The 25,343-nt window shown below is 36.4% G+C and overlaps 1 protein-coding gene across 1 annotated transcript in view; it reads right to left on the bottom strand.

The window, feature by feature from the left end:
- Positions 1-25,343, bottom strand: part of LOC136823873 (polycystin family receptor for egg jelly-like) — a 44,535-nt gene that overhangs the window by 17,490 nt on the left and 1,702 nt on the right. The window contains exons 2-21 of the mRNA XM_067080030.1: positions 22,708-23,064; positions 20,693-21,094; positions 19,192-19,367; positions 16,898-16,994; positions 15,553-15,851; positions 14,760-14,940; positions 13,967-14,243; positions 12,449-13,380; positions 11,790-12,078; positions 11,277-11,354; positions 10,724-10,957; positions 9,376-9,649; positions 8,067-8,312; positions 7,741-7,857; positions 7,255-7,380; positions 6,747-6,897; positions 5,847-5,947; positions 4,349-4,591; positions 3,456-3,651; positions 2-468 (exon numbers count right to left, since the gene is read on the bottom strand). Of these exons, the coding sequence (XP_066936131.1) occupies positions 2-468; positions 3,456-3,651; positions 4,349-4,591; positions 5,847-5,947; positions 6,747-6,897; positions 7,255-7,380; positions 7,741-7,857; positions 8,067-8,312; positions 9,376-9,649; positions 10,724-10,957; positions 11,277-11,354; positions 11,790-12,078; positions 12,449-13,380; positions 13,967-14,243; positions 14,760-14,940; positions 15,553-15,851; positions 16,898-16,994; positions 19,192-19,367; positions 20,693-21,094; positions 22,708-23,064 (5,243 nt within the window). The remainder of the gene's footprint in view (position 1; positions 469-3,455; positions 3,652-4,348; positions 4,592-5,846; positions 5,948-6,746; positions 6,898-7,254; positions 7,381-7,740; positions 7,858-8,066; positions 8,313-9,375; positions 9,650-10,723; positions 10,958-11,276; positions 11,355-11,789; positions 12,079-12,448; positions 13,381-13,966; positions 14,244-14,759; positions 14,941-15,552; positions 15,852-16,897; positions 16,995-19,191; positions 19,368-20,692; positions 21,095-22,707; positions 23,065-25,343) is intronic.

Genomic DNA, 25,343 nt, shown 5'->3' with positions numbered 1-25,343 from the left:
CCGTGCAGCCCTCTGTACTCCAACTCTCGTTCTTGGCGTCCCAATAAGAGCACTCGGCACAGAACGCGTTCAGTGTGTAGTTATAGGTCTGTGGTAGCTCTCGTATATCTTTTGTGTATGGATTTGAATGTAGTTGATTGTCAGGTATAGGACCTTCAAAACTGAAAGCCATGAACATTTTAGTCTGATTTGAGTCGCCATACGGCAACTCTTCCAAATTCCACATCAATAAGGTGCGGGCATCTAGCATTTTGTGATATTTTGCGGTAATATTCATTATCGTTGATTCTCCGTTCGTTTCCGGGAAATCTTCCGTCAGGATGAATTTGGCGTCATATTCGTCCTTTGTCGGCGGTTTGCCATACTGCACTAGAACGGTGAGATTTGTGACGCTGTCTTCTTTGGTGAAACGTAAGGTGATTTTGCATGCTGACGGATCAACTTTCATTTCTTCCATAATAAGAAAACCTTCAGTGTGTAGAAAAATAAGCAAACATATTAACAGTATGTTAGATCATAATTTATTTATAAAGCTTTGTAATGGGAAATAATGAAAAAGATGTAATATGTGTAATACGGTGATATGGGTGTTATATGATAATACGATAATTGTTACGGAATAATATCAGTTTGTCCCTTCTATTATATTTTGCTTATTTTTCTTATGTCTAAATTGGTCGTCTAGAATGCTAGACAGTGCAGTGGTAGAGCATCCGGCTACGATTCGCAAGGTTGTGGGTTTAACCCCCAGCCGGGTCATACCAAAGATTCCCAAAATGGTACTTGATGCCTCTCTGCTTGGTTCTCAGCAATTAAAAGAAGGATCAAGGGTAAGTGGAGCAATCCAGGGAGAAAGAGTGGCGCCCTCCCCTAACTTCAGGTAGATAACTATCGAAAGAGGAGCCTTCGGGTCACCTCCAACTGCGGTCGTAGACTTACTACTTAACGTGAGCGATTGAACGTGTGAGCAATTTCATCTCTCTACATGAGATACAAACAAGCTGGCACACAAAGTTGTTTCAACGTTTATTTGATGTTCACAAAATACATATAATGTTGAAACAACGTTCTGTGCAAGCTGGCAGCAAATTGAACCATAGCCCCTACACCGGCCTTTCACATGGTAACCAAGAGAGATAATACAGTTGAGTTTCTTTAATTCGAACCTCTATAGCTATAACACCTATTCGACCAAGTTTTCTCGAAAAGAAATTTTCTTTACTCGAACAAGTTTGAGTTCCCCGCGCGTGTACGAGTTATGGAGACTTTTAAAATAGTCGCCTATGACGCTATAGCTAAGGCTCGCTACTACGCGGGGTTAGTCTACCTTGCTATTCAATTAGCCTGTAGAAAAGTGCCACGGCATGAACAAAGGCTAGAGGAAGTTCGTCCGTCGTCATGATTTACAACTAATTTATCTTCAAAGGACCAAATATGTTCTCTGCATTAGATAAAGATTCGAATTACAGAAAGTAATTTAGACCACTTTTCAGCTGAGGGGACGCATACTGTATTTTAGTTCGAATTACAGAAAGATTTTAATAATAGAGGTTCGAATTAGAGAGACAGTCGACTGTATCTAGCAATAATTAATATCGCTTATAAAATCAGGTAATAATTGCCCCCGCAGGAGCGTAGCGACGAGGAGGCACTCATAGTTTCACGCATAGATATTGGACTGGAATCTCGAAATTTTGTTGCGTTTTGTCGCCCAAGCATCCCCGTAGTTAGTCTCTTCCGTAAATGTTCGGTTTATATACATATTTTCATATTATGTTATATGCTATTACCATTATTACATATTACAATTTTAGTTTTGATTTAGCTTTGAAAAGCTGAAGCGAGTGTTATAAATGCAAATCATAACAGTGTATGATATAACACGAATTACAATATTACTTGTGCAAATCAAAACAAACAAAATGGCAGACTGGTTATGATGATGAGCGATTCTTTGACAGGAAAAAGTATTTTGTATGTCAAATTTTGTTTCTTGTCTTTGAAACTGAATACTAACTACTGTAATTTAGTCAGAAGTTCATTTCAGCAATGATTTCAATTCTTTTTCCAGAATCTTTAAAGAAATTTGCTCAAGTTTTCAAATGTACATTAAATCCAAAAGTGGTTGAATGAATGTTGAATGTCAATCAATAATGTAAACAACCTTTTTCTTTTGGTCTTCAAAATAGATTTACCTCACTTAGTGTTTTTTCACTGTTTTTTCAGTGTGGTAAATCTATTTCAAAAACCTGCAAAAAGTTAGTTCACATTCGTTTAACTTTGCATGCGCACATTCAACTTTTTCATGCAGTTGTGATAGCCTAAATAACTTACACTCCAGTGGTTTGGTGAAATAGCTCCAATTCTGGCTTTCCAAGTTAGGATGGACCTTCCCGAAGGCATTTAACGGTGGTTAGACTAGGTACACAGACAGTCATACAGAAACACCATAAAGTGAAAGTATATATAGCTATAAACTCAAAAAGTCTAGCTTCCTGAAGGCACGTCTCTTCATTGTCTGCGCGATCATCCTAATGGCTTCAATCCTTTCAGCTTGGCAGCTTGGAGAAAAGATTGCATCATGAAAAAGTACTATGCACTTGAAAAAAAATTTAGGCGCATTTCAACTTTTCTCTACTGTTGACTGTACGTCTGAATGGACCACAATGGCATTCCTTTATTTTTCTTTTGACCAATAAAATAGAAGATTTTGTTTGAGAAGTGCAATCACAGCGTACCCAAGTGGAGGCCGGGCCTTAACTAGGATTGGTTTTTATTTCACCCTATTGAAGATGGCGCAGAACTTTTTGATAAATTTCATACGCAGTATCCTCTTGACTACTGTTTATTAGGCAGAGTTGCAATAGAGAATTGTTGAAATATAGCAGCCAATGAAAAAAACAAGCTATTTCTGATTGGTTACCTTGTTGATTTATTCACCACTATATATTTTGCCTACAATCTAAGATGTCTGCGGCATTATTAGAAAAGGTCTATTTAGACAATAATAATCACGATATATATTGTTGTAAGAAAGAAACTAGGAGAAAAAAAACAAACAGGAGATGTGAAAACCTGTAAGCTAATGATAACATAATTTTTGAAATATATATATTTTTGAGAAGCTTTTCCAGCTGCGAATTCTTCAAGTATTTTGTTAATGGAATATAATTTCTTTTTCAAACAAATGCCTCAATCAATCAATCGATCAATCAATCAACCAATCAATCAATAATTAAATCAATCAATTATTCCTGATTATTTTTGAATGTTTTAATCTTTAATGCATTACAGCTTTATAAGTGCTTGACATGATCTTTATGTGGGGGCATTTAGTGAAAGCTATGGCTAGTAATAATAATGATGATAACATATGTTTTAAGTGGCATGCTCCGAAAAATTCTAACGCTTTTAGGGAGCTGAAGAATTGTTTCCACAAAGGGCCACTAACATACCCGGTATTCTCGTAGACACGTTACGTTTGTCAAACTGATTTTCGTCATTTTCAATTACAATTGTGATTGGAGATGCAGTATTGTTGATGGTTATTTGGCCTTGTGCTTCTGTTTTCAATACCAACGATTGAAGACCAGTTTTAACATTTTGAGAAGTCTCGCCGTCTTGGAAAATGTTCTCTTTGAATTGGACATTCTAAAAAAAAAAAAAACATTAAAGGCTCTCTATACACTTGTCAGTATTAAATCAATTTCTGGCATATTTCCGGCATATTAAAATTTTTCTCACAAATCGGACTCAGCTATATTTTGGGGATTGCTAATACGCATCTTTGTGCAAAAAATCAGAAAAAACAAATGATAAAATCTCGAAAAAATACAAAAAAAAAAACTTTTTTTCTGGCATATTTCCGTATTAACCTCTAGACAAATTAAATGAAATTTAAAGATCTCTCATAGAAAACTTATTAATCAAGCTAGGAATTCATGTTTCAGAACTCAAAAACACAAAGATAGGTGTAACTCTCGAACAGGAGTTTTATAAACGATGAGCACCCTATTATATCAAAGCATATCTGAGGCGATACGTGCAGCCTACTATAAGTGGTTTCATGGGAAATGAAACCACTTATTTCCCATCCAAAACGCCCGCGCGTGGTTTTTACACAAACTCCAGATTGAAATTAAAATCTATCGCCAAGATTTCAAAAAATTCAGTCCTTAAAAATAAAGGAACCACTAGATACAATCCGTCGTCATGATTACGGCGCGTTCTAGGCGCGTTCTGAATGGGAAATAAGTGGCTTCACTTTTTGTTGCCTGGGAAAGATTAGAGATTCTACTCTAGCCCTTCGGGCTTTAAATTCAATGCTAGGGACCGTGTTTCCACTTACCTGGACGCTGACATCACCAATAACCTCCTGATCTCCAAATAAATCTTCCGTATGAAGCGGCAATTTAGCTTGGTTATCCCCAACAGTCATATTTGCAAGGTCAGCTTTTTCTTTCTTCACTAAGGCGACTGTCAAAGTACTTGTTTGGAATGTGACAGCCTGCTCGCCTGTAACCATATTCTTGTTCATGACATTAGCCAATGTATCAATTGACTCCTTCAATTTGGTAGCTCTTTTCAAGTCCTACAATAATGAAAGAAATTGTCGGAGTTTCGTATTGGTGGGGCGTTGGTGGTACAGGGGCGGTGGTTGGTACTATGTCATTTAGTGACTTTAAAATTCTTTTAATATCCTTTTAAATTTTTACTTTTAGTCTGTCATTAATGTTTACTTAAAGGGACATAACAGTACTTGCGAAATTTGTAAACAAACTGTATGCAGCGGTTACAAAATCAAAACAAATGTCACATGTCAAAATAAAAAATCAAACCAAACAAATATGGCTAATTTTGATTGTTCAATTGTTTTACAAGTTTGTTTTGGACACGTGATTTAAATTGTTCTCTTTAATGACACGTGGTTCGCGCAATGTTTACATTTTACTACTGTAATGTCCCTTTAATCCAAAGAGCAGCATCATTTGTGCAAAATTAATTCAAAATAGACCTTTCCCGAAAGCTATCACGTGATCAATTTTATGACGTCATCCCAAAATTTAAACTTGGAATTTCAAAAAGATTTTTTCTTTAGCAATTAGTTCATACAAAAGTCGGTATCTTGTGAAAATTTCAAATTGAAAGCATTTCTCATTGCTTCACAATAAAGGTTTATAAAATCATGTTTACATGAAAATGAGGCGGGGTATGGAAGATGGTCGGACGCTTAAACATAATAAAAGGAATTTTGTAAAAAACGAAAGTGAACTATCTTTTAATGAAACAAAATTTTCAGGGATATCTCATTAGACCAAAGCAAACTGAACTGTGATATTAGATTAATCAAAATTTACACTTTATATAAGTTAATTTTTAAGTGGGTTTCGGGAATGGTGCTATACCACCTAAAATACCACTTCTCTAAATTAGGGGGGGGGTGCTGGTATGCAAAATATTACCGATAACCCTCTCATACAGGGTGTATGTGAGATTTTAATACCTGATTGGGAGAAACTTGCAACAAAATTTGCGTTGACAATCATTTTTTTTGTACGCATAAAATTCGGGAAAGATGTCGAAACGGGGGAAAATTAAATCTGCCGTGTGATTTATTTTTTAACCCACTAAAATAAAAACAAAAACACCATGGTTTGACTCACTGAGGAAAGTTTTCGCTGTTTTCCCTCACTTCCGACGTCACGTCATGACGAAAATAGAATTTTGGAGTGAACAAACGGAACAGTAACGTGTGAACATGGTCTAAGTGAGTTTTCACTTTTCCCACACTTACTACTGCCGATGTTATACCATGACGAAAATAGAATTTTAGAATATTTTCTTACCGTTTTAGTAGTCTGTTTAGTTTTTTGTGTATTGCCACCGTTACTTTGTCCTTCGTCCCCATTCCCCTCTTCATCGTCACCATTATCAGCTGTCACATTCACTACGAAAGAACGGTTAAAGAATGTTTCCGTTAATACTCGAATACACGTTTTTTATAAAGACAAACTATATAAGAACATAATGCTTTGGTGTCCAAAATGTTAAGAACAAGTTAAGAACATTTAAGGCTTTGCAGACTCTAAAACACCCAAAAATGCTCAAAAAATGGTGAAAATAAGAACATGTTAAGAACATTTTTAGGCTTAAAACTCAAAAAGTGACCCCCCGTTCTTATGAGGACCCCCTGTTCATTTCCTTTTGAAAATATTCTCGGTCATTAAAAGCTGAATTGCTCTAACTGCTATGTTTTTAGTTTATTATCACTAATTTTTGGATTTTTTAGAGGTACAATTTCAAAAAAACCCGGGCAATTAGGCCTCCCCGTTTATCATATTTTGAAAAAATAGGAACCCCCCTTTTCATTTCTACCCATTGGATATTTATGATTCCAGGCTAGATTCTCTTGTGGTTTTAAACTCCATACAATTAAAATATTCGAAAGTGTTAAAGGGTAATTTGAAAGTAAATGATAATTGTAACATTTAGATATTGTTAAAAAGTAATAATCTACAATGAGAATACACCTTTTCGACCGTAGCCGCCAATTGCTGCGCGGGCATTTTTTTGTCCGTTTTATCACCCTAAAACCGTACCAGTCTTTTTATGTAAAGAAAGTGTAAAAAAAGGATTGGATCAAGTTTAGGGTGATAAATTAAATAATAAAGTGGCGCACCCCTGACCACGCGATTACGGTCGAAAAGGTGTATATGTATTGACTGAATGATTACAAAACAGCTTACCAACTTTTGCGGAGGCTAGTTCAGACGAGACTGCATTAGCGACCACATTAAGACATGATTGAACATTTTCTTGTGTTTGTTTGATACCGATGGTATCTTTCATTTGATCCATCTTTTCCACAACGTTCAACAAAATGTTCATGGTTGTCTCCTAACCAAAAGAAATTGTATGAAAATATTAAAGTAAGTCTGCCAACCGCAGTCGATAGCAATGGGAAGGAACTGGAAAAGAGAAGCACTGGAAGACTGGAGGGAGTTCAAAAGAGGGGTCTGAGAAATTAGAGATAGGTTGAAAAGAGGGGGCTAGAAGGAAGAGGGGCTTGAAAGAAAGAGGGGCTTGAAAGAAAGAGGGAGGAGAAAAGAAAAGGACTGGAAAACTAGAAGAACTTAGAAAGAGGGGTCTGGGAAATTAGAGAGAGCTTGGAAAGAGGGAGCTTGAAAAGAGGGGGCTTGAAAAGATGAGGGACATGGAAGAAGGAGAGTGGACTAAAGAACAAATTATACAAACCCGAGCTTCTTCGGTGAGCTCAGCAGCGGTGTTAGTTGTTTCGGTGAGGACATCAGCGACAGCTTTCACCTCTTCTGGTTTGGTGATAACAGTTTGGTTGATCATATTCAAAACATTCTCTTTATGCTGGTCATAAAAATCAAGAAAGAAAGTTAAGGGGTGGTACAGAAAAAGCCCACCCTTTGATAGCACACCACTATGCAAACGTCATAATTATTCAATCCCACAATCCTTTTCATCTTGATACTTAAGCCGTGCAAGTTATTACTTTTGTATTGTCAATAAGTGTAATTGACTTGCAAAAGAAATTAATGTAAATGATGATGGGATTAAAACTCGGAAAAATAGTAAATTTGATATCTATTTTTAGAATCACTACAGTATGATACTCTGAACCGCTCCTTAAAGTCCTGGTATGAATGGGGTTCATCTTTAAAGTAAGCATTTGTAATTTTTAAGTCTGAATACATAAAAAATAATACACACCTTTTGTCGTAGATTTTTACCCTCTTCCTCCAATTGTTCCTTGTCAGCATTATCATCATAAGATTGTCCTGTAAGAGGATCTATTGCCGGTGGTTTTGTAGGCACTGCATCCTCTTGCTATCGTTAAAAGAAACAAAGTGACGTTATATATGACGTCCAGGGTGGTCAGTAAAACAGTTCTAAAAAAAATAATATTTTTGCCGTAAGGCGTTTTTCCGGAAACTAAAAAGAACACGGAAAAGAATGTTCTCAACATTCGCCACAATTAGTTCCCACAAGGTGTTTCACTACAGTATTCTTTTTGAAAAAAAAATAGTTTTCTTCACCTTTTGAGTAGCATCTAATACTGCCATTTTAAAAATTGCCGCATTAACGACATCATTGACACTCGTCGGATCTTGCGGTTGAATTTGGCCCAAACTATCTGACAAGTCTTCGTAAACGCCTTTTGTTTCGGGTGCAGCGGTGGTAGTAGCATTGGCGTTGGCGGTTGCATTGTCGGATGAACTTCCCGCGTCCGAAGTTATTGCTCCTAAGAGATCGTTAAGGTTGGTAGGTTCTGGAACATCATTCTATAGAAATAAAGAAATACACAGGTAACTCTCGATGATGCTATCGTCCGTGTAATATATTATTATGATATTACAATATAACACAGTTGTATATTATAAGACGTAGTGTATTACGCGGCGGAAAATAGAGTCTGTGTTTATGACATTGTTTAAAACATTGAGCCCCTCCGACTATTTTTCGCTCGCGCGGACAAAATTTCCACCCGACTGCTAATTTGCGTGTTTGAGGTTATTCTTTATGATTTGAATTCGTCTTAGACTAAAGCGTAGTCTAAGGTAACTCTCGCTTTTATGAACTCGAAAGGGAAGTCTAATTTGTTCAAATTACAGAAAAATTCGAATTATAGAAATTACATCACGAGGTTTTCATCTCGACGAGAACTGAAGAAGAGATTCGAATTATTGAAAGATTCGAATAATAGAAGTTAAAATTAAGAAGACTACACTGTATTACTGCTTTTTAGGAGTTCCAATAAACAAACTAATTCAAATTCAGTACGTCCTTCAAAAGTTTATATCATCACTTGAAAATACATAGTTTTATAAATTTTCAATAGGGAAATACTATACCACTGACCTTTATAAACCCTAGACCAAGCTATATCGATCATATTTGATCGGAGTTTTACCCGCAAAGAAGCCATTGAAGTGTTGAAACTTTGCCTAACGACAAACGGCGCCAAACAAAGTTGATCTGGCACTTTCGGGTGCGGGTACTACTTTCAAAAAAAATCTCCAATCAAAGTATTTTGCTTGGGCGGGATTGAAAGCATAGATTTATAAAACCCGAAGGGCTAGAAGTCGTGCTTTTGCTGAAAAGTGTGCCGAGGTTAGGTAGGAAATCCTACCTATATCACGTGACATTGCAATAGAATTTCACCGCTTGACCAATCAGAAGCTTCACAGGTTTTCGAAAACAATAGCAGCAATTTTTTTCTGTGATATTGACTTTTTTTGCTTGGAAGAGCTTAATGCACGATATCTAGCACTTCGGGCTTTACAGAAATCTCTGATTGAGAGGCTGCCTTCAGGGTCTATATAAAGCTCAGCGTACTACACTCACTATGAACGACAATTCTTTATTGGCTAATATGACATACTGTCCAAATTCGTTTAAAATTCGAACGTAGATTTGTATTTCACCAGCCGGAAACGATTGGTCCAACAAATCTTTTTGTTCAGATGCTTGCAAAGTTTTAATTTCAGTGTCAGCTGGTAAACCAACCATGCCCGGCTTTCTGATGAAATAACCGAATTCATATTTGATAGGTTCGCCATCGTTTTTCCAATTGTTGCACCGGATTCGATACTTGTCGGTGATAAAGCCTTGTTTTGGTCTATAAAATCCAAAAAGTGTTATAAATGAGCAAATCTTCCATGGGGTACCATTTCTTAAATCCTTGTATATAGATATAAATTTTGATGAATTACGTGGAACTATGAGACGAAAAAAAAATCTCTTTATATCCCTTGATGAGAAGTAAGAACTTTTATTTTTTGCTTAAGCCCTCTCTCAAAAAAGGAAAATCTTCTATTTTTCATCAACCTACCCGCCTATCTCAACCCCTCTTACTCTATTCCAATTATCTTACCCCAAAAGTCAACCTCCCTCCTTTTTGAATACAGGGGTGTCAACTATGTTAACAGGTTGCTGTGTAGATTGTAAACGACTCTCCACTATTCTCTTCCATTCAACTTTCTGATGCTACTCGAAGTCTTTGGAACTGTTCGAAGTTATTTTGTAACTTTTCTAAACTGATTCTGAAATCAGCCCTATGTTTAAACATAGGGTACAAGTGCCCCTAAGAGAGCCTTCGGCCCTATGTTATGACTCTTGAGTCAAACCCTGACCCTAATTGATAATAACAAAACCCCCGTCTAAATGGAAACAACAAACTCGGGTAAATGTTTCCACAGATTGAAAATTATTTCGTATTGGTAGCCATTTACATTCTACCCGACACCATGTTAACACTGTAAAAAAGGGTCAATTCATGATATGCACCATTGCAATGTCTTCTGACATACCCAATAGCTGATTGGTTGAAAGTGACGTATTGATGACTGATTTTACGTCACTTTCAACCAATCAGATGTTGGGTCCGTGGAAGACATTGCAATGGCAATGGTGCATATCATGAATTAATCTCTATCCCAACACGCGAATTTTTTATCACTCTGTCGATTTGTAGCAAAACTCTCCCCGCCTCTTTTCTTGAGCTTTGTTTACAAAAACACTCCATCTCAGCTTTTTGCTGCAGTCAAAAGCTACGGTCCTTTGGCTTGAAGCCGAGGATTTTTATTCCCCCACGGATCTCTGGGGGAATAAATGTAAAAAGTAACAGACGGGACGGTGTCGAGGAAAAAGCCGTGGTCGTCTGGTACAGGCAAATCATGAATAAATTACTTACAAAACTGAACATTCACCACCGTAAGGCGTCCTACCAGTTTCCATTTCAAATCGAAATAAGTTTCTGACGTCAGATCCGATGAAGCCTATCCTTAAGGTGAACGTGTATTTAGTAACTGGTAACAATTGATTTGGTAAGATGACCAGATTAGCTTTCTGGAAACCGGTAGACGTCCTTGCAGGGTCAGTCCAAAGACTCTCGTTAACACTTGATATCAACCATTCAGCTGCCAAACTAGAAAAGAAAAGATGAATTATACGCATATATGTTCAAAAAAGTTTTAGTAGGGAGGGGGAACCCTTAGGATCCGTAGCATCTTCCTTGGGACGCAACCGCGTGTGATTGGTTCGAAAGTAGATAGGATTATTTGAGACTTTTTTGAGAGGGGTTGGCAGAGCATTTCGTTCTTATTAGGGGGCTTGTCAGCATTGCGTCGCGTTGGACCCTAGCCATTTTCCACCCATTTGGATTTTTTGGAAAAAGATCCGGTAGATTAAGGACCGATAAGTCATATACAGAATAATTCCATTCGAAAGAAAAGAAACCTGCTTACTTCGCATAACTTGTATTGGAGGAATATTTGATCGTAGTGAAATCCATAATATTCAACTTAGGCTGACATTTTATACATCTAGAAAGTAAACAAAAGATTAATGAAATAATGGTGTCAAAAGAATGTGACCCAAGGAATAAAAGAACCTTGTACCAAATATACAAGGTTTTCATGCTGACTAAATTTACATAATTTCCGCCATTATGGAAGCAAACGTTTGTCATGTGGGACTTGATTCGATCAGATGAGATGGAGTTTTTATAAGATACTTTAACAATTGGTCATTTGAAGTAATAAAAATGACGAAAAATAGAAAATGTGAGTTTATTACTGGTTAACGACCAACCAAATCAAATAAGAGCTTGTAAAAACTCCATCTCGTACCAATTTGATGCTTTTCCAGGGCAAATATCCAGGGGGTGAAAAATCGATGTGTCTACCTTAACCTCATCGAAAGATTTTCATCTACATCTTGAAGAGCCCTATTAATACGATAAAAAAACGCAAACTTACTCAAAACGAACATTAGGTGCACTTCCATTTTTGATTGTCAACAACTGTGTATAATTTCCAACTCGAGTATCCTTGTTAATGACCACGGTTAAAGAATACTGAATACCCTCTAAGAACATCTCACTGTTCAAAACGAGTTCGCCTCCTTTTTCGCTTTGTTCTGTCAGTTCACTGTGCAGGCATCTTGTGTAGTTATAGAGTGTGATGTTACTTTGACTACGCGAAGCCACTGCGCCATCCACTTGAGCCTGGCTACTGACGAACTTACAATACCATGTAAAGGTAAAACCTAAAAAAATATTAGTTATGAAACAGCTAACTCTCGCTAATTCGAACTCGAACGGGGAGTCGAATTACAGAAAGATTTGAATTATAGAAAGTATTTAACGAGGGTTTCCCCTTAAATGAAGAAGAGTTCGGATTATAGAAAGATTCGAATGATATAGTAGGCAGGGCCAATTCTTATGATCTATAGCACCCCTTTCGTGGGACTCAACCGCATGTGATTGATTTGAAAGTAGACAGGATTTTGAAACTTTTTTGAGAGGGGACCCGCGGAACATCTTTTGAAGATCTTAAGAAGAAAATTTTGGATGTTATAGATGTTCTTATAAAAAAACGTGTAAAAAGGGATCACGAAAAGTTTGAAAAATGCTCACCTTCAAGCCCATTCGGTTTGTCGTCAGGATCGAATGAATTCTTCCCTGCGTTGACGGAGAAATCAGTGTAAATTTGTTTGTCATCGGCATCGAGTTCGAAAGCGGCGATCTCGCGTTCCGCTCCATTCTCAATCTCAACAAAGAGCGGCGTTTGCTTTACACGCAGGTAAGCAAAATAATCTTTACGTTTAGTGCTATCGTCTACCGTAAGAGTTGCCACGTAAAAACCTTCATCTAAAGACAATGATGGGATTTTGTAAGTGGCTTTCTTGATTGACCGATCGAAAGATATTTCTGCGAATTGATCATTCATTGTCGTGTTTGCATTTGTACCGTCATCCAGCATTTTGACCAACTTCCATGCAACGACGTTGAATTGGTTGGTTTGTTCCTGTTCACATTTATCGGATGTGAATTTATATTTAGCCTCTAGAAGGATGTTTTTACCTCTGGTATGAACGTTTGGTTCAATTAACGATCCATAGCTGAAAGTGACTTCGGGGAAAGTACATTGTGAGATTAAAATTGGAATAATGATTGGATCCAATGTTCGATCTTTGTTCCAGACTAAAAGCGTGATTGTGTAATTACCACCACTAGTGTAGGTATGTTTGAACGGGAAAGGAAAAGATGGTGTTTCACCAACGAAGCTTTTTGTCGCTTTAGTTGTTCCATCACCCCAATCAGCTTCAAATTCTGGATCAGCACCGGCCTCTAAATTTATATCGACTGTTAGTACCTTGTTGATACCAAGCTCAACAACACCACTTGAATCTGGTTCCGGGAACGGTTTTGCATCGAAACCTTTCAGTGTGCATTGTACCTCGACCACAATGGTACTCTCGTTGGAGGGTAGTTGGATGGTCATACCGATTGATGTGTAATCTTTAGATACACTGAAGATGAACGTGTACATGCCACATGTTGGATAGCTGAAAAAAACAACAACAAGTGATACTTTTACGAATCTACCTGTTGACCAGGAGCAGTAAGTGTAGTAGTCATCGTTCTTGACTTCCGTGCTGGAGAACAGGGTTCGATTCCAACTCGGTGCTAGGATTCACTTGGCAAGTGAATATACCTTGGCCCGGGCCAACCCATACCATGTGAGGGGAATAGGGTACCATCACTCTGATACAAGAGTATGGGGGAGATATGCCGGACATTGAATGTGGTGTGGTGATGGTACTCATATATTCAGTACCTGCGAGAACGAAAGGTTCTCCCGTACTTTGCAAGTATCATCATCGATACAGCACGACTCTGATGTGTCGCGAGCATATAGTACAATGTCAGTGGAAAGTAGAGTTTTAACGTGAGACTTATGATTTAAGAGGGTCCTTAGGATCTCAGGATCTCAAAGCTCAAATTTGCTCCAATAAGGCTTGGAATATAGCCTAGAAGCCACCGAACACCTCCAAAATCAAAACATTCGATGAAAGAAAGTGGAAGTGCTAAAATAGCAATTCTCGTCCGAATCTTTTATATATTTGTCCCTTTCAAAACTGAAAACCTTACCTTAAAGGACCTATCGTAAGATTAACGCTCAGATTATCCAACGCCGTGATTGGAACGACGTCCGTCGTTGTGCCGTCTTCTGAAGTGACAGTTAACGTATAAAAAGTAAACAGTCCACTTGATGCCGCATATCTCATATCAAATTCTTCATTCTCCAAAACTAATGCTTTAGATGGGGTCAGTTCTACAAGTTGAATGGGAGAGTCAACAAAATAAATGGCCCAATCAGTCTCGTTGTTAATCAAATTTTCACCACGCACCGACACGTTGTACCAACCTAAAAGAAATTATCATTTAAATATATCTACCCTAAGGTCCCGAATAGTAGGGGGAGGGGGTCCGAAATTTTTCCAAAATTTAATAAGAAGGGGGACATAATTACCGAGGGCGTTAAAAATTGTACCCCCAAAATAAGGAAATTGTATTCAGCTTTTGGTACCAGAAAATATTGTCAAAAATAAATCCAAATAAGAACGGGGATTCCAAAAAATGAAAAAAAAAAACGATTAATAACCGGGGAGAGTGGTTCATTCGGGACCTTAAGAGTAGTTCAAAGGCGTTACCAATGCCCCTTGTGAACGCTAAACAAAGTTATATTCACTATCAAAAGGAGAATCTAGCGCTCTCGAAAAGGCTTAGAAGCCATTGAATCCCTCCAAAAACGAAATACTTATCAAATGAATAAAGTGGGTATACTAACTTTGCCAATTCTCGTTCGAACTTTAAATTCGCAGAAAAAAAAGTTGAAATAGCCAAAAATTATAACCAAAATATTATGAACATCATTATATACCTTCAGTCGTTACATTAGGATAAAGTAAAAAGGAGCCGATGGTAGAACTATGTTTCAGAGTGCCATTAATATAAAAATGATAAGTGACGTTGGTGCCTTTCGTTTCCGTCACATCGATCGTACAATCTGTCCCAATGATGCAAACTTCATTCTTGTCCATTGCAAGGTTTACGATGCGATCCTGAAAAATGAAAAAAACTTGGTATAGAAAAGGATCAAGCCTTTTTTAAAAGACGCAATCGCAATGTTTTTTTTCAAAAATTGAATGTGTTTTAAGTCATCTGCGCAATGATGTTCTAGAGTCCATAAACATGGTGTGCAGAGAGGGCTAAACCTCCCCCATTTTTATTTCACCCACTATATGTGTATTCCCCTATTCTAAAAACATTTTCGAACCCGTGCTATTGACAGCAGCAGTCCACCACTCATTCAAAACTAAAAACATTGAAATCTTCGCAATGGTGTTTTAGAGTTAATAAAGCCGAAAAATGTTCTTAACTTGTTCTTAATATTCAGGCAATCGAAGTCTTATACTTTTCTCTAGTTTGTTCCATAGATTTAAAGCCCGGAGGGCTAGATGTCATGCTTAAAGCCATCGCAGGCTAAAAAGTGAATATCGGAAAAAAATATTGTTGCTATTGTTTTCGAAAACCCACAAAGCGTCAAAGCGATGAAATTCTATTATAATGTCACGTGACTTAGTTATGATTTCCTACCTAACTCTGGCACACCTTTCAACAAAAGTACGCTCATCTAGCCTTTCGGGTTTTATAAATCTATGGTTTGTTCTTACCTGAATGGGAATGCTGAAGGTTTTGAGTGAATTGCTGACAGCGTTGGTGATATCGGATAATACCTTCACGTGACCAGGTGTAGTGAATGTCAAATTCTCCTGATACTCAAATGGAATATTCAAAATCGCTTTGAAAGCCATAAATGGATCAAAATCTGTTCGCTTATTATCACACTTTGAATAATCGACCTGAATACCAGATGTACCAGTTGTGATGGCAATTATATCACCAGTAAAAACGTGTGGTGCCACGTGGCCGAATTCAAAAAGGTCACGTGATGGGACGACCATGTCCATTTCTAGAAAGAAACAAAAACAGTCAAAACTCTCTAATTCGAAACTATAATATTCGAATCTCTCAATAATTCGAATTACTAATCTCTATATCAGCTGGAATGTCGTATGAAAATATCTCCGTCATTCGAACCTTTATCGAATCAGTAATTGTCCTTATCATCAACATGAAAAATATGAACAATATGATTGGCTAAAAAACGCGTACACAAATGCTGTATTTTATATTGTACCGTACAAATACAAGACCGCGTTCAAAAAAGGGGTCTCGTAAGCGAGAGATCATATTTTCTACAATTTTATGATTAGAAAGGTTTTCTATTCGCTTCCAATACACAACAATTTATCAAAAGAGTTTTTGAAAAGAATGTTTTAATGACAATTCGATTCTTTTTTCGAATGTTTTGATGTTGATTTCATTTTTACATTAAAGTAAAAGAAAAAAATTATTGGAAGAGAAAAACAAAACAAAGAAGAAGGGACACAAATGGAGAGAGAAAAGTTTGTTGATATTTTTTAAGTTGATGATAAACCAGTTATCACACTTTTATTCTCGTTCAGAGTTTTCAATATTTTCCTCGGCTCGGAAAATATTATTAGTTACATGGTCTTCTCGAGGTGGGATATGGGATATACAGGGTCAGTAAAAATCGTATTGGTGGCGAGGCTTGCCGAGTCCCTGATTGTTTTGCTTAATCCTATTCATTCTAGGGGGTCAGATTAATGGCAATAGCTCCAGAATACAATAGCTATTTATAAGAACAATGGAAATTTTCGGTTTTTGCTCACTTTGTTTGGGCATGATGATGAGTGACATCATCAAAAAGATTTTTTGTCAAAAGTTGCCTTATGTGACAAAGATCTTGTGTGCCAAATTTCATCCAAAAAGACCCACTAGATCAAAAGTTAAGGGGTGGTACAGGAAAAGCCTAGTATGAATAGGGTTAAGCCAATCGCCGCGCTCAAAAGCTCATTTAATATTCACCCCAAATCTAGATGGAAAAGAGGAAAATAAATACCAAGAGTTTGTGAGATGTGTACTGCAACTTACCAAAGAACGGTGAGTATGGAGGAGAATTTTCTGAATTGTTAAATGCATAGGGTCTCATTAAATTGACACTCCCCTCTACTGTTTGAGGTCTATAAACCTAAAATAAAAAAAAGAAAATACTTAAGATATTAAAAAATACTAGCCGGTACCCGGCGTCGCACGCCGGTTTAGCTGTTTGCTGAACGCATTTAAAGTCCTTTGGATGTTGGGAAGGTGGCTTAACACGATGAAATCAAAATTAAAGAGAAGAATTCTCTTCAAAGTTTGACTCTATCCCTCCCGGGTGACGTATCTTTTAACCATATTTTGTAAAAGACTTTTGTGTCAAAAATGATCAGAAAGCAGAAAAAGGGCGTCATTCCCAAATTACACCATACCGGCGACCAGCGACGTCCGAGACGGCTCTGCAATTAGATTTTTTTTCTCGCTTCGCTCGCGTTATATTAGCCGTAGTTCTTGATGTTTAGGAAAACTTTGATGTCAAGATAAGCGGAGTGAAATAATAGACATGACACGAGATTCGTCGAAAAAAGGCAGCCCGGGGGGGGGGGGTACTTAGGCAAGAGAAGGGTATGGGTATGTGCCGGCCTTAAGGGTGCCTTTTTTTAAACATGGCAGTTTGAAAAATCGGAAAATCAACTTCAGTCCCACTAAAAATCAGAAAAATAGGAAAATTTCAACTTTTTTACCCCCAGAAAGATAGAAATTTGGTCAAATTAGTTCCAAAAAGTGAATTAAAATTCACACAATTTCCCTTGTTTCTTCTCCTCTTTATTCTGCTAAGGGTCCGAGGGGCAGGGCCGAAAGTCAGCTCGCAACCATAGTCCCCCCGGAAGGCAGCTAGGACACGCAGACAAAAAAGCGTGATAGCGCAATTTTATGTTGCTTTTTATAAAATAACTTCGACATATAAACTTCAATAATTTTTCAAATTCAAATATGACTTAGATTTACAGCAAAATAATTATCGACATAGATGTTTAAAGGTCCCTTTTTACGAAGAAAGAATTCTAGTTTTTACCGCCTTTTGAATGTATTCTTAATGTTGCTGTTGTTCTAACAAACTTGTCTTGTCTTATAATTGTTCTTTTCTTTAACAGAGATTATGTTTAAAAGATTTCTTTTGTTTTGAAAAGAATTCGAATGTCTTAAATCAAATAAGGTCGTTAATTACATTCGAAAACATAAAACAAAAGAAAAGAAATAAAAAAAAGAAAAAGTCTATCAATCAAAACAAAGTCTTTATAAAACGGCGCGAATCTGATTTAACACATTTGTGGAGCAAGAAGCAAAAGTCATCTTTTGAAAGAACAAAACATTGCTTGCGAAAACGAAAGTGACACAAAACAAAATGACACACAGCCTACGGCTATTAATATATAGATTTAAAGATATTAAAAGATTTGGCTTTTCTAGAGAGATTTTACCCCTATTTTGAGGACGTCTTTTTTTTTGGAACAACAGGTGACCTCGATTTTTTTTCAATTTTTCAGGAACCCCTTGGAATTTTTTCTCTCTCATTTTTTGGACCACCCTGGATTTTTAACCTCGTTTACTGACCACCCTGGATATTCATTTTACAAAAGAAGAAGGATTTTCCACCTTATTCTACCGACCAACCTGGATTTTTACACTCGAAAAATCAGACCCTTGAATTTCTTATTTTCCAGACCATTGGACGTCACACCTCCTCAACATTGGGGGTACAGACTATTTCTGAAATAGCCCATCAATTAAGATATTACTTAAGATATTAAATGAATTTAAAGATTTATTATTATTAAAGATATTGTTTTTAAAGATTTACAAAAAAGGCGCCCTCTAAAGACCTTGTTTTAGCTTTGGCAAGCTTCAAATTGACCCATGGACACTAGAATTTGCCAGAAAGACATTGTAAATTTACCCAAAGACTTGGCAGTCATAAGAAAATTTCAATATTTCAATACCCTTGGACAGTATGTCCTTCAACCTTTATCTGCGATTTTTTTCTAGACGAGCCAAACGTTTAGTTGTTAAAGAAACCCGGGGGCCCCTCGATTTAAAAACGTACGGCCCAAAATTATAAAGCTTTTGAAATCGGGATCTTACAGTGTAGAAAAGAGTCAGTCAAGTTTGAGTCAACTTGTGCGGAAATCAACACTTAGGTTTCTTGAAATTTGTTGACGATTTTAATTTTTTAAGGCAAAATATGGTCAGATTTTCCAATTTTTTTCTCAACTTTGCTCATTTAAACCCTTACAGTGAACTTTGGGAAGCTACCTTTAGTCCCCTGGGTAAAAAATAAAAGGACCTACCTCAAAACGAATTTCACCGGGAAAAATTCCAGATTCTATGTGAAATCCAGTTAAAATCCCATCAGCCAGTACATTAAAGTAATTTTCATTTGCTGATACAATAGCCTCTCTATGGCAATTTGACACTTTGTCAGAAGCAGTTGCGTAAGGCGTACCGATTCCCGTCGAGATGACATCTAAAAACAGAACAATATTCATGATATACACCATTGCAATGTCCTCTGGCATTACATCACGAACCTAGCAGCTGATTGGTTGTAAGTGATGTAAAATCAGTCAATACGTCACTTTCAACCAATCAGCTGTTGGGTCCGTGGAGGACATTGCAATGATGCATATCATGAATATAGTAAGGGGGTAATCATATAATGAAGCATCGTTGACTGATGATTCCTTTGGTCATGATGATGAAATCTACCAAACATTTTCTTCCCCAACTATTTTCAAACGACGATTATATTCAAGTTACAAATTTAAAAAAAACCTGCGGTTTCCTCGAGGTTGGTTTATAAATTACCTCTGCAAAAACCTTATTGGTCACGAGTAATGCCGAATCATAATATGGTTTTTACTGACTCAATATGAACAGAGCCAAAACAAAAAAAACATTTGCTCGTTCGATGAATTGCAAAGGCTTCTTTTTTATAGTATTATACTCTTTTTTTTATATAAGCATACGGAAAAATCGGGCGAGGCTCAATATGCTCAGCAAAGTCTCATTTTCAGCCTTAATCTATGCTTATTTATATGCTTAGACTTCGATTTGTTGATTTTCTTTGGGTTTAAGAAAATTTTGTATTTTAAAGTCGGAACATTGATTCGGCTCAAAGTTTTCTTTGAAATTTTGACTCCGCAGGCGAAAATCTCTGGTCTAAGAAAGCTCAAACAGCTTTAAAATCAACCCTAGAAAGGTCAGCGTTTTAGAAAAGCTGCACATTTTTTTTACATTTCAGCTTGGAGGTATGCTTATCATTTGCTTATTTTTTGCCGAATGTGGGCCTAAGTATGCTTAAAAACGTTATACTTATAAAATAATAAGAGTGTATATCCCGTGTCCACATAACGTCTTCTGGTTAATGAAATTGCGAGAATATGACTGATGTGGGGGTACACGCTTTTTTTAAGAATAGTGTACTTTGGATTAGGGTCAAGTATTCTTAAGAAATCGCCAAAATTACGGGTGAAATATTCTTAACGTATTCTTATTTTTTCAGACTTGACTTTTTTACAAACATAAAAAGTGATCAATTTGAAAGTTTTGGACTTTTGAATGAATTTGGAGCTAAAATTACATATCTGCCTCAAAATTTAAATTCAAGTCTAACAAAGGAACCTTGCCTTTTCTATTAACCAAATACAAAATGATTGTATTCTTATCAAATTCTGTGAAACTCACCCTAGAGGTTATTTTTAGGGTATTCTTACGATTTGGCCAATTTTTATCCTGATATTCTTATAGAAGATATTCTTTTGAAAAAAAGCGTGTAATGTTCTTTCTTACCTACGGAATCAAATTCAGCATTAATACTCGCTGTCTCTCCAACATCAGTATGTTCAGCTGTAAGAGAGATATGACAATCACTGCAAGAATCTAACCATAGTTGAATGGTGACCGGAACATTAGTTTCGATGACTGTCAGCTCATTCCCGTTACCCGGCATCTGAGCATCCACCACAGATAGGTTGTGAGTACCAATATTAGTTGTTGTCACGTTCACCCACACATCTGCACGTTCAATGCTTTCGAGGAATTCAAAAGTTGAGTAAATGTGGTGATAGCCAGTCTGCTCGAACTGTTTGTCAAATTTAACACTGATGAATGGAGGAGCCGTGGTAGAACTAATTGGTGGATCTCCGTAACTGTAATAGATGATGCCGGAATTCATATCTGACATGGATACACCTAAAAAACATGATGATAGTATATACTGAAGCGAGGTTCGGAATATTTTTTGAATTTTATTTTTGATTTTCTTGAAGTAGTATGACATGTATGTACAATCATAGCTGGGAGACCCGACTTCTCTGTCTATGTGGTTTTCAAAAAAATATCAAAGTATAGACAGTAGTAGCCGGGAATTATACAAGATGCAAGAATTAATACAATCATCGTCGTAATATTTGAGAAAAAAAGGAAATCCACCGGGAAGTTTTGAAACCACAATCGATTTGTAAGTGCTCTAAAGTAGGTTTGAAGGGTAGAGTTTTAACTCTGAGTTTTAACGCTAGACTTAAAACTTAGGATCTCAGGATCCAAAAGTTCAAAAATAGTCCAATAAGGCTCAGAATATAGCCTGGAAGTCTGCCAACCCCTCCCAAATTGAAATATTCGATTAAGTTAAAGAGATAGCCCAAAATTAAATCTTGAAAAACGTTAAAATAACCGGAATTCTCATTCTATTTCGACCATGATTGTGTATTGGTATTTTTACTCTAAATTTTCATATTATTTCTTTAGCCTCATGATATTGACCTTTTTCAAAATATATTGCAAATAAATAATATCTCATTGCTGGCTCCTCAAACAAGATGAGCAGTAAGTTAGCGTTGCAACCGATCGAATAGTGGAGCTTATCCCGAGGGGGGATGCTTAGGCAAAATGGGTGCCGGGTATGTGCGAGCCATAAAGATCCCTTTTTCGAACCGTCGAAAATCTCTGAAAGGGGGGTACAAAAACCATTAAAAAAGCAAATTGAGTCTTTTTAAAGGTCTAAAATTCACGGAAATCGAAATATACTCTCCCAAAGGGTCGTGATTTTCAACAATTTGGACAAAAATCAAGTGAAAATGGATTAGAATTGTGAGAAAAGTCTCTCTAAGGGTCCCAAAAACGTCAATATTTAGTCTCTCTCAAGGGTCGATTTTCAATTTTTGCTCTGACATACCCGTCATCTATCAAACTTAGTACACCCCCTCCCGGGAGCCTATCAATTCTTAGAATACATGTTTTTCTTTTTAAAAGCATATGAAGGCTTAGATTTGCAGAATTCCTAAGCTTAACATAAGCATATATGCGAGCCTTAAATATTTTTTTAAGTTACCATTTTATATCTGTTTTTTAATAAGGTTTGGTAGAGGTCAAGTAAAAAAAAGACATTCCACGGCTAGCTACATGTTTGACGTTGTATGTCTTTCTGTACATTTTTTACACAATAAGACTTGTCATACCGTTCAATCTTATATTCATACATGGGGTAGACGAACATTTCCAGGGGGTAATCCGAGAAGAATTTCCAGGGGATCTAAGGAAAGTTTTTTCTAAGGGGGGGGGGTTAAAGTTATTTTAAAATTTCAACGAGGTAAAAGACTGATTTTAGTTTGTTTTAGTTTGTCTACCCTCACTTCGAGGTGTGAAAAAGAATTTTTCCAAATCAATGTTTTTCTCTAGCATATTTACCATTTTCCAGGGGGATTTTTACATCTTGAAGAATTTTTTTTGCTTGAAAAGGTTCATCCAACCCCGCACGTTTCAATATTAAATGAAGAGAGAGAGGGAGGGGATAAAAAGCTCCGTACCGTCAGGTTGTGTTCTTGTTGTGGTAATTTGGTAAGCGTCGGAAACAAGAGACCATGAGATTGTTAAGTCATGCTGGGGAAAGCCATTATGACTGTTAGCCAGTTCCAAGAATGCACCACAAGTGTTATCAACGATTGAACAGGATGGTAAAAGTTGCTGCATTCTATTATCTATTAGTGAACTACCATATAAGTTTGATGTACAAAAACAGATATAATTATCTAAAAGCATGGCGCCGGTTTCCATGGTGAATTGGCTACACTGATAGCTGCATCCATTTAAATTGTAAGAACCAGTTCGACTGCTGTTCATACAAAAATGTGGCTTTGAAAGGTCTTCAATGACGACGGGTGATTCTGTAAGAAAATGAAGAAACTGAAACTGATCAAAGTCGTTCACAGTCCCTTAGTTCACTTTTATATATGATTCATTTAAAACTGAAACTGATCAAAGTCGTTCACAGTCCCTTAGTTCGCTTTTATATATGATTCATTTAAAACTGAAACTGATCAAAGTCGTTCACAGTCCCTTAGTTCGCTTTTATATATGATTCATTTAAAACTGAAAACTGATCAAAGTCGTTCACAGTCCCTTAGTTCGCTTTTATATATGATTCATTTAAAAACTGAAACTGATCAAAGTCGTTCACAGTCCCTTAGTTCGCTTTTATATATGATTCATTTAAAACTGAAACTGATCAAAGTCGTTCACAGTCCCTTAGTTCGCTTTTATATATAATTCATTTAAAACTAAAACTGATCAAAGTCCTTCACAGTCACTTAGTTCACTTTTATATATGATTCATTTAAAACTGAAACTGATCAAAGTCGTTCACAGTCCCTTAGTTCGCTTTTATATATGATTCATTTAAAACTGAAACTGATCAAAGTCGTTCACAGTCCCTTAGTTCGCTTTTATATATGATTCATTTAAAACTGAAACTGATCAAAGTCGTTCACAGTCCCTTAGTTCGCTTTTATATATGATTCATTTAAACTGAAACTGATCAAAGTCGTTCACAGTCCCTTAGTTCGCTTTTATATATGATTCATTTAAAACTGAAACTGATCAAAGTCGTTCACAGTCCCTTAGTTCGCTTTTATATATGATTCATTTAAAACTGAAACTGATCAAAGTCGTTCACAGTCCCTTAGTTCGCTTTTATATATGATTCATTTAAAACTGAAACTGATCAAAGTCGTTCACAGTCCCTTAGTTCGCTTTTATATATGATTCATTTAAAACTGAAACTGATCAAAGTCGTTCACAGTCCCTTAGTTCGCTTTTATATATGATTCATTTAAAACTGAAACTGATCAAAGTCGTTCACAGTCCCTTAGTTCGCTTTTATATATGATTCATTTAAAACTGAAAACTGATCAAAGTCGTTTCACAGTCCCTTAGTTCGCTTTTATATATGATTCATTTAAAACTGAAACTGATCAAAGTCGTTCACAGTCCCTTAGTTCGCTTTTATATATGATTCATTTAAAAACTGAAACTGATCAAAGTCGTTCACAGTCCCTTAGTTCGCTTTTATATATGATTCATTTAAAAACTGAAACTGATCAAAGTCGTTCACAGTCCCTTAGTTCGCTTTTATATATGATTCATTTATTTAAAACTGAAACTGATCAAAGTCGTCGTTCACAGTCCCTTAGTTCGCTTTTATATATGATTCATTTAAAACTGAAACTGATCAAAGTCGTTCACAGTCCCTTAGTTCGCTTTTATATATGATTCATTTAAAACTGAAACTGATCAAAGTCGTTCACAGTCCCTTAGTTCGCTTTTATATATGATTCATTTAAAACTGAAACTGATCAAAGTCGTTCACAGTCCCTTAGTTCGCTTTTTATATATGATTCATTTAAAACTGAAACTGATCAAAGTCGTTCACAGTCCCTTAGTTCGCTTTTATATATGATTCATTTTAAAACTGAAACTGATCAAAGTCGTTCACAGTCCCTTAGTTCGCTTTTATATATGATTCATTTAAAACTGAAAACTGATCAAAGTCGTTCACAGTCCCTTAGTTCGCTTTTATATATGATTCATTTAAAACTGAAACTGATCAAAGTCGTTCACAGTCCCTTAGTTCGCTTTATATATGATTCATTTAAAACTGAAACTGATCAAAGTCGTTCACAGTCCCTTCGTTCGCTTTTATATATGATTCATTTAAAACTGAAACTGATCAAAGTCGTTCACAGTCCCTTAGTTCGCTTTTATATATGATTCATTTAAAACTGAAACTGATCAAAGTCGTTCACAGTCCCTTAGTTCACTTTTATATATGATTCATTTAAAACTGAAACTGATCAAAGTCCTTCACAGTCACTTAGTTCACTTTTATATATGATTCATTTAAAACTGAAACTGATTTAAAGTCGTTCACAGTCCCTTAGTTCGCTTTTATATATGATTCATTTAAAACTGAAACTGATCAAAGTCGTTCACAGTCCCTTAGTTCGCTTTTATATATGATTCATTTAAAAACTGAAACTGATCAAAGTCGTTCACAGTCCCTTAGTTCGCTTTTATATATGATTCATTTAAAACTGAAACTGATCAAAGTCGCTCACAGTCCCTTAGTTCGCTTTTATATATGATTCATTTAAAACTGAAAATGATC

Source organism: Clytia hemisphaerica, unplaced genomic scaffold (genome assembly GCF_902728285.1).
Source record: "Clytia hemisphaerica strain Z4C2 unplaced genomic scaffold, Clytia hemisphaerica genome assembly, whole genome shotgun sequence".
Taxonomy (NCBI): Eukaryota; Metazoa; Cnidaria; class Hydrozoa; order Leptothecata; family Clytiidae; genus Clytia; species Clytia hemisphaerica.
The sequence above is the reverse complement of the archived record's forward strand: the minus strand, read 5'-3'. Positions and strand labels throughout refer to the sequence as shown.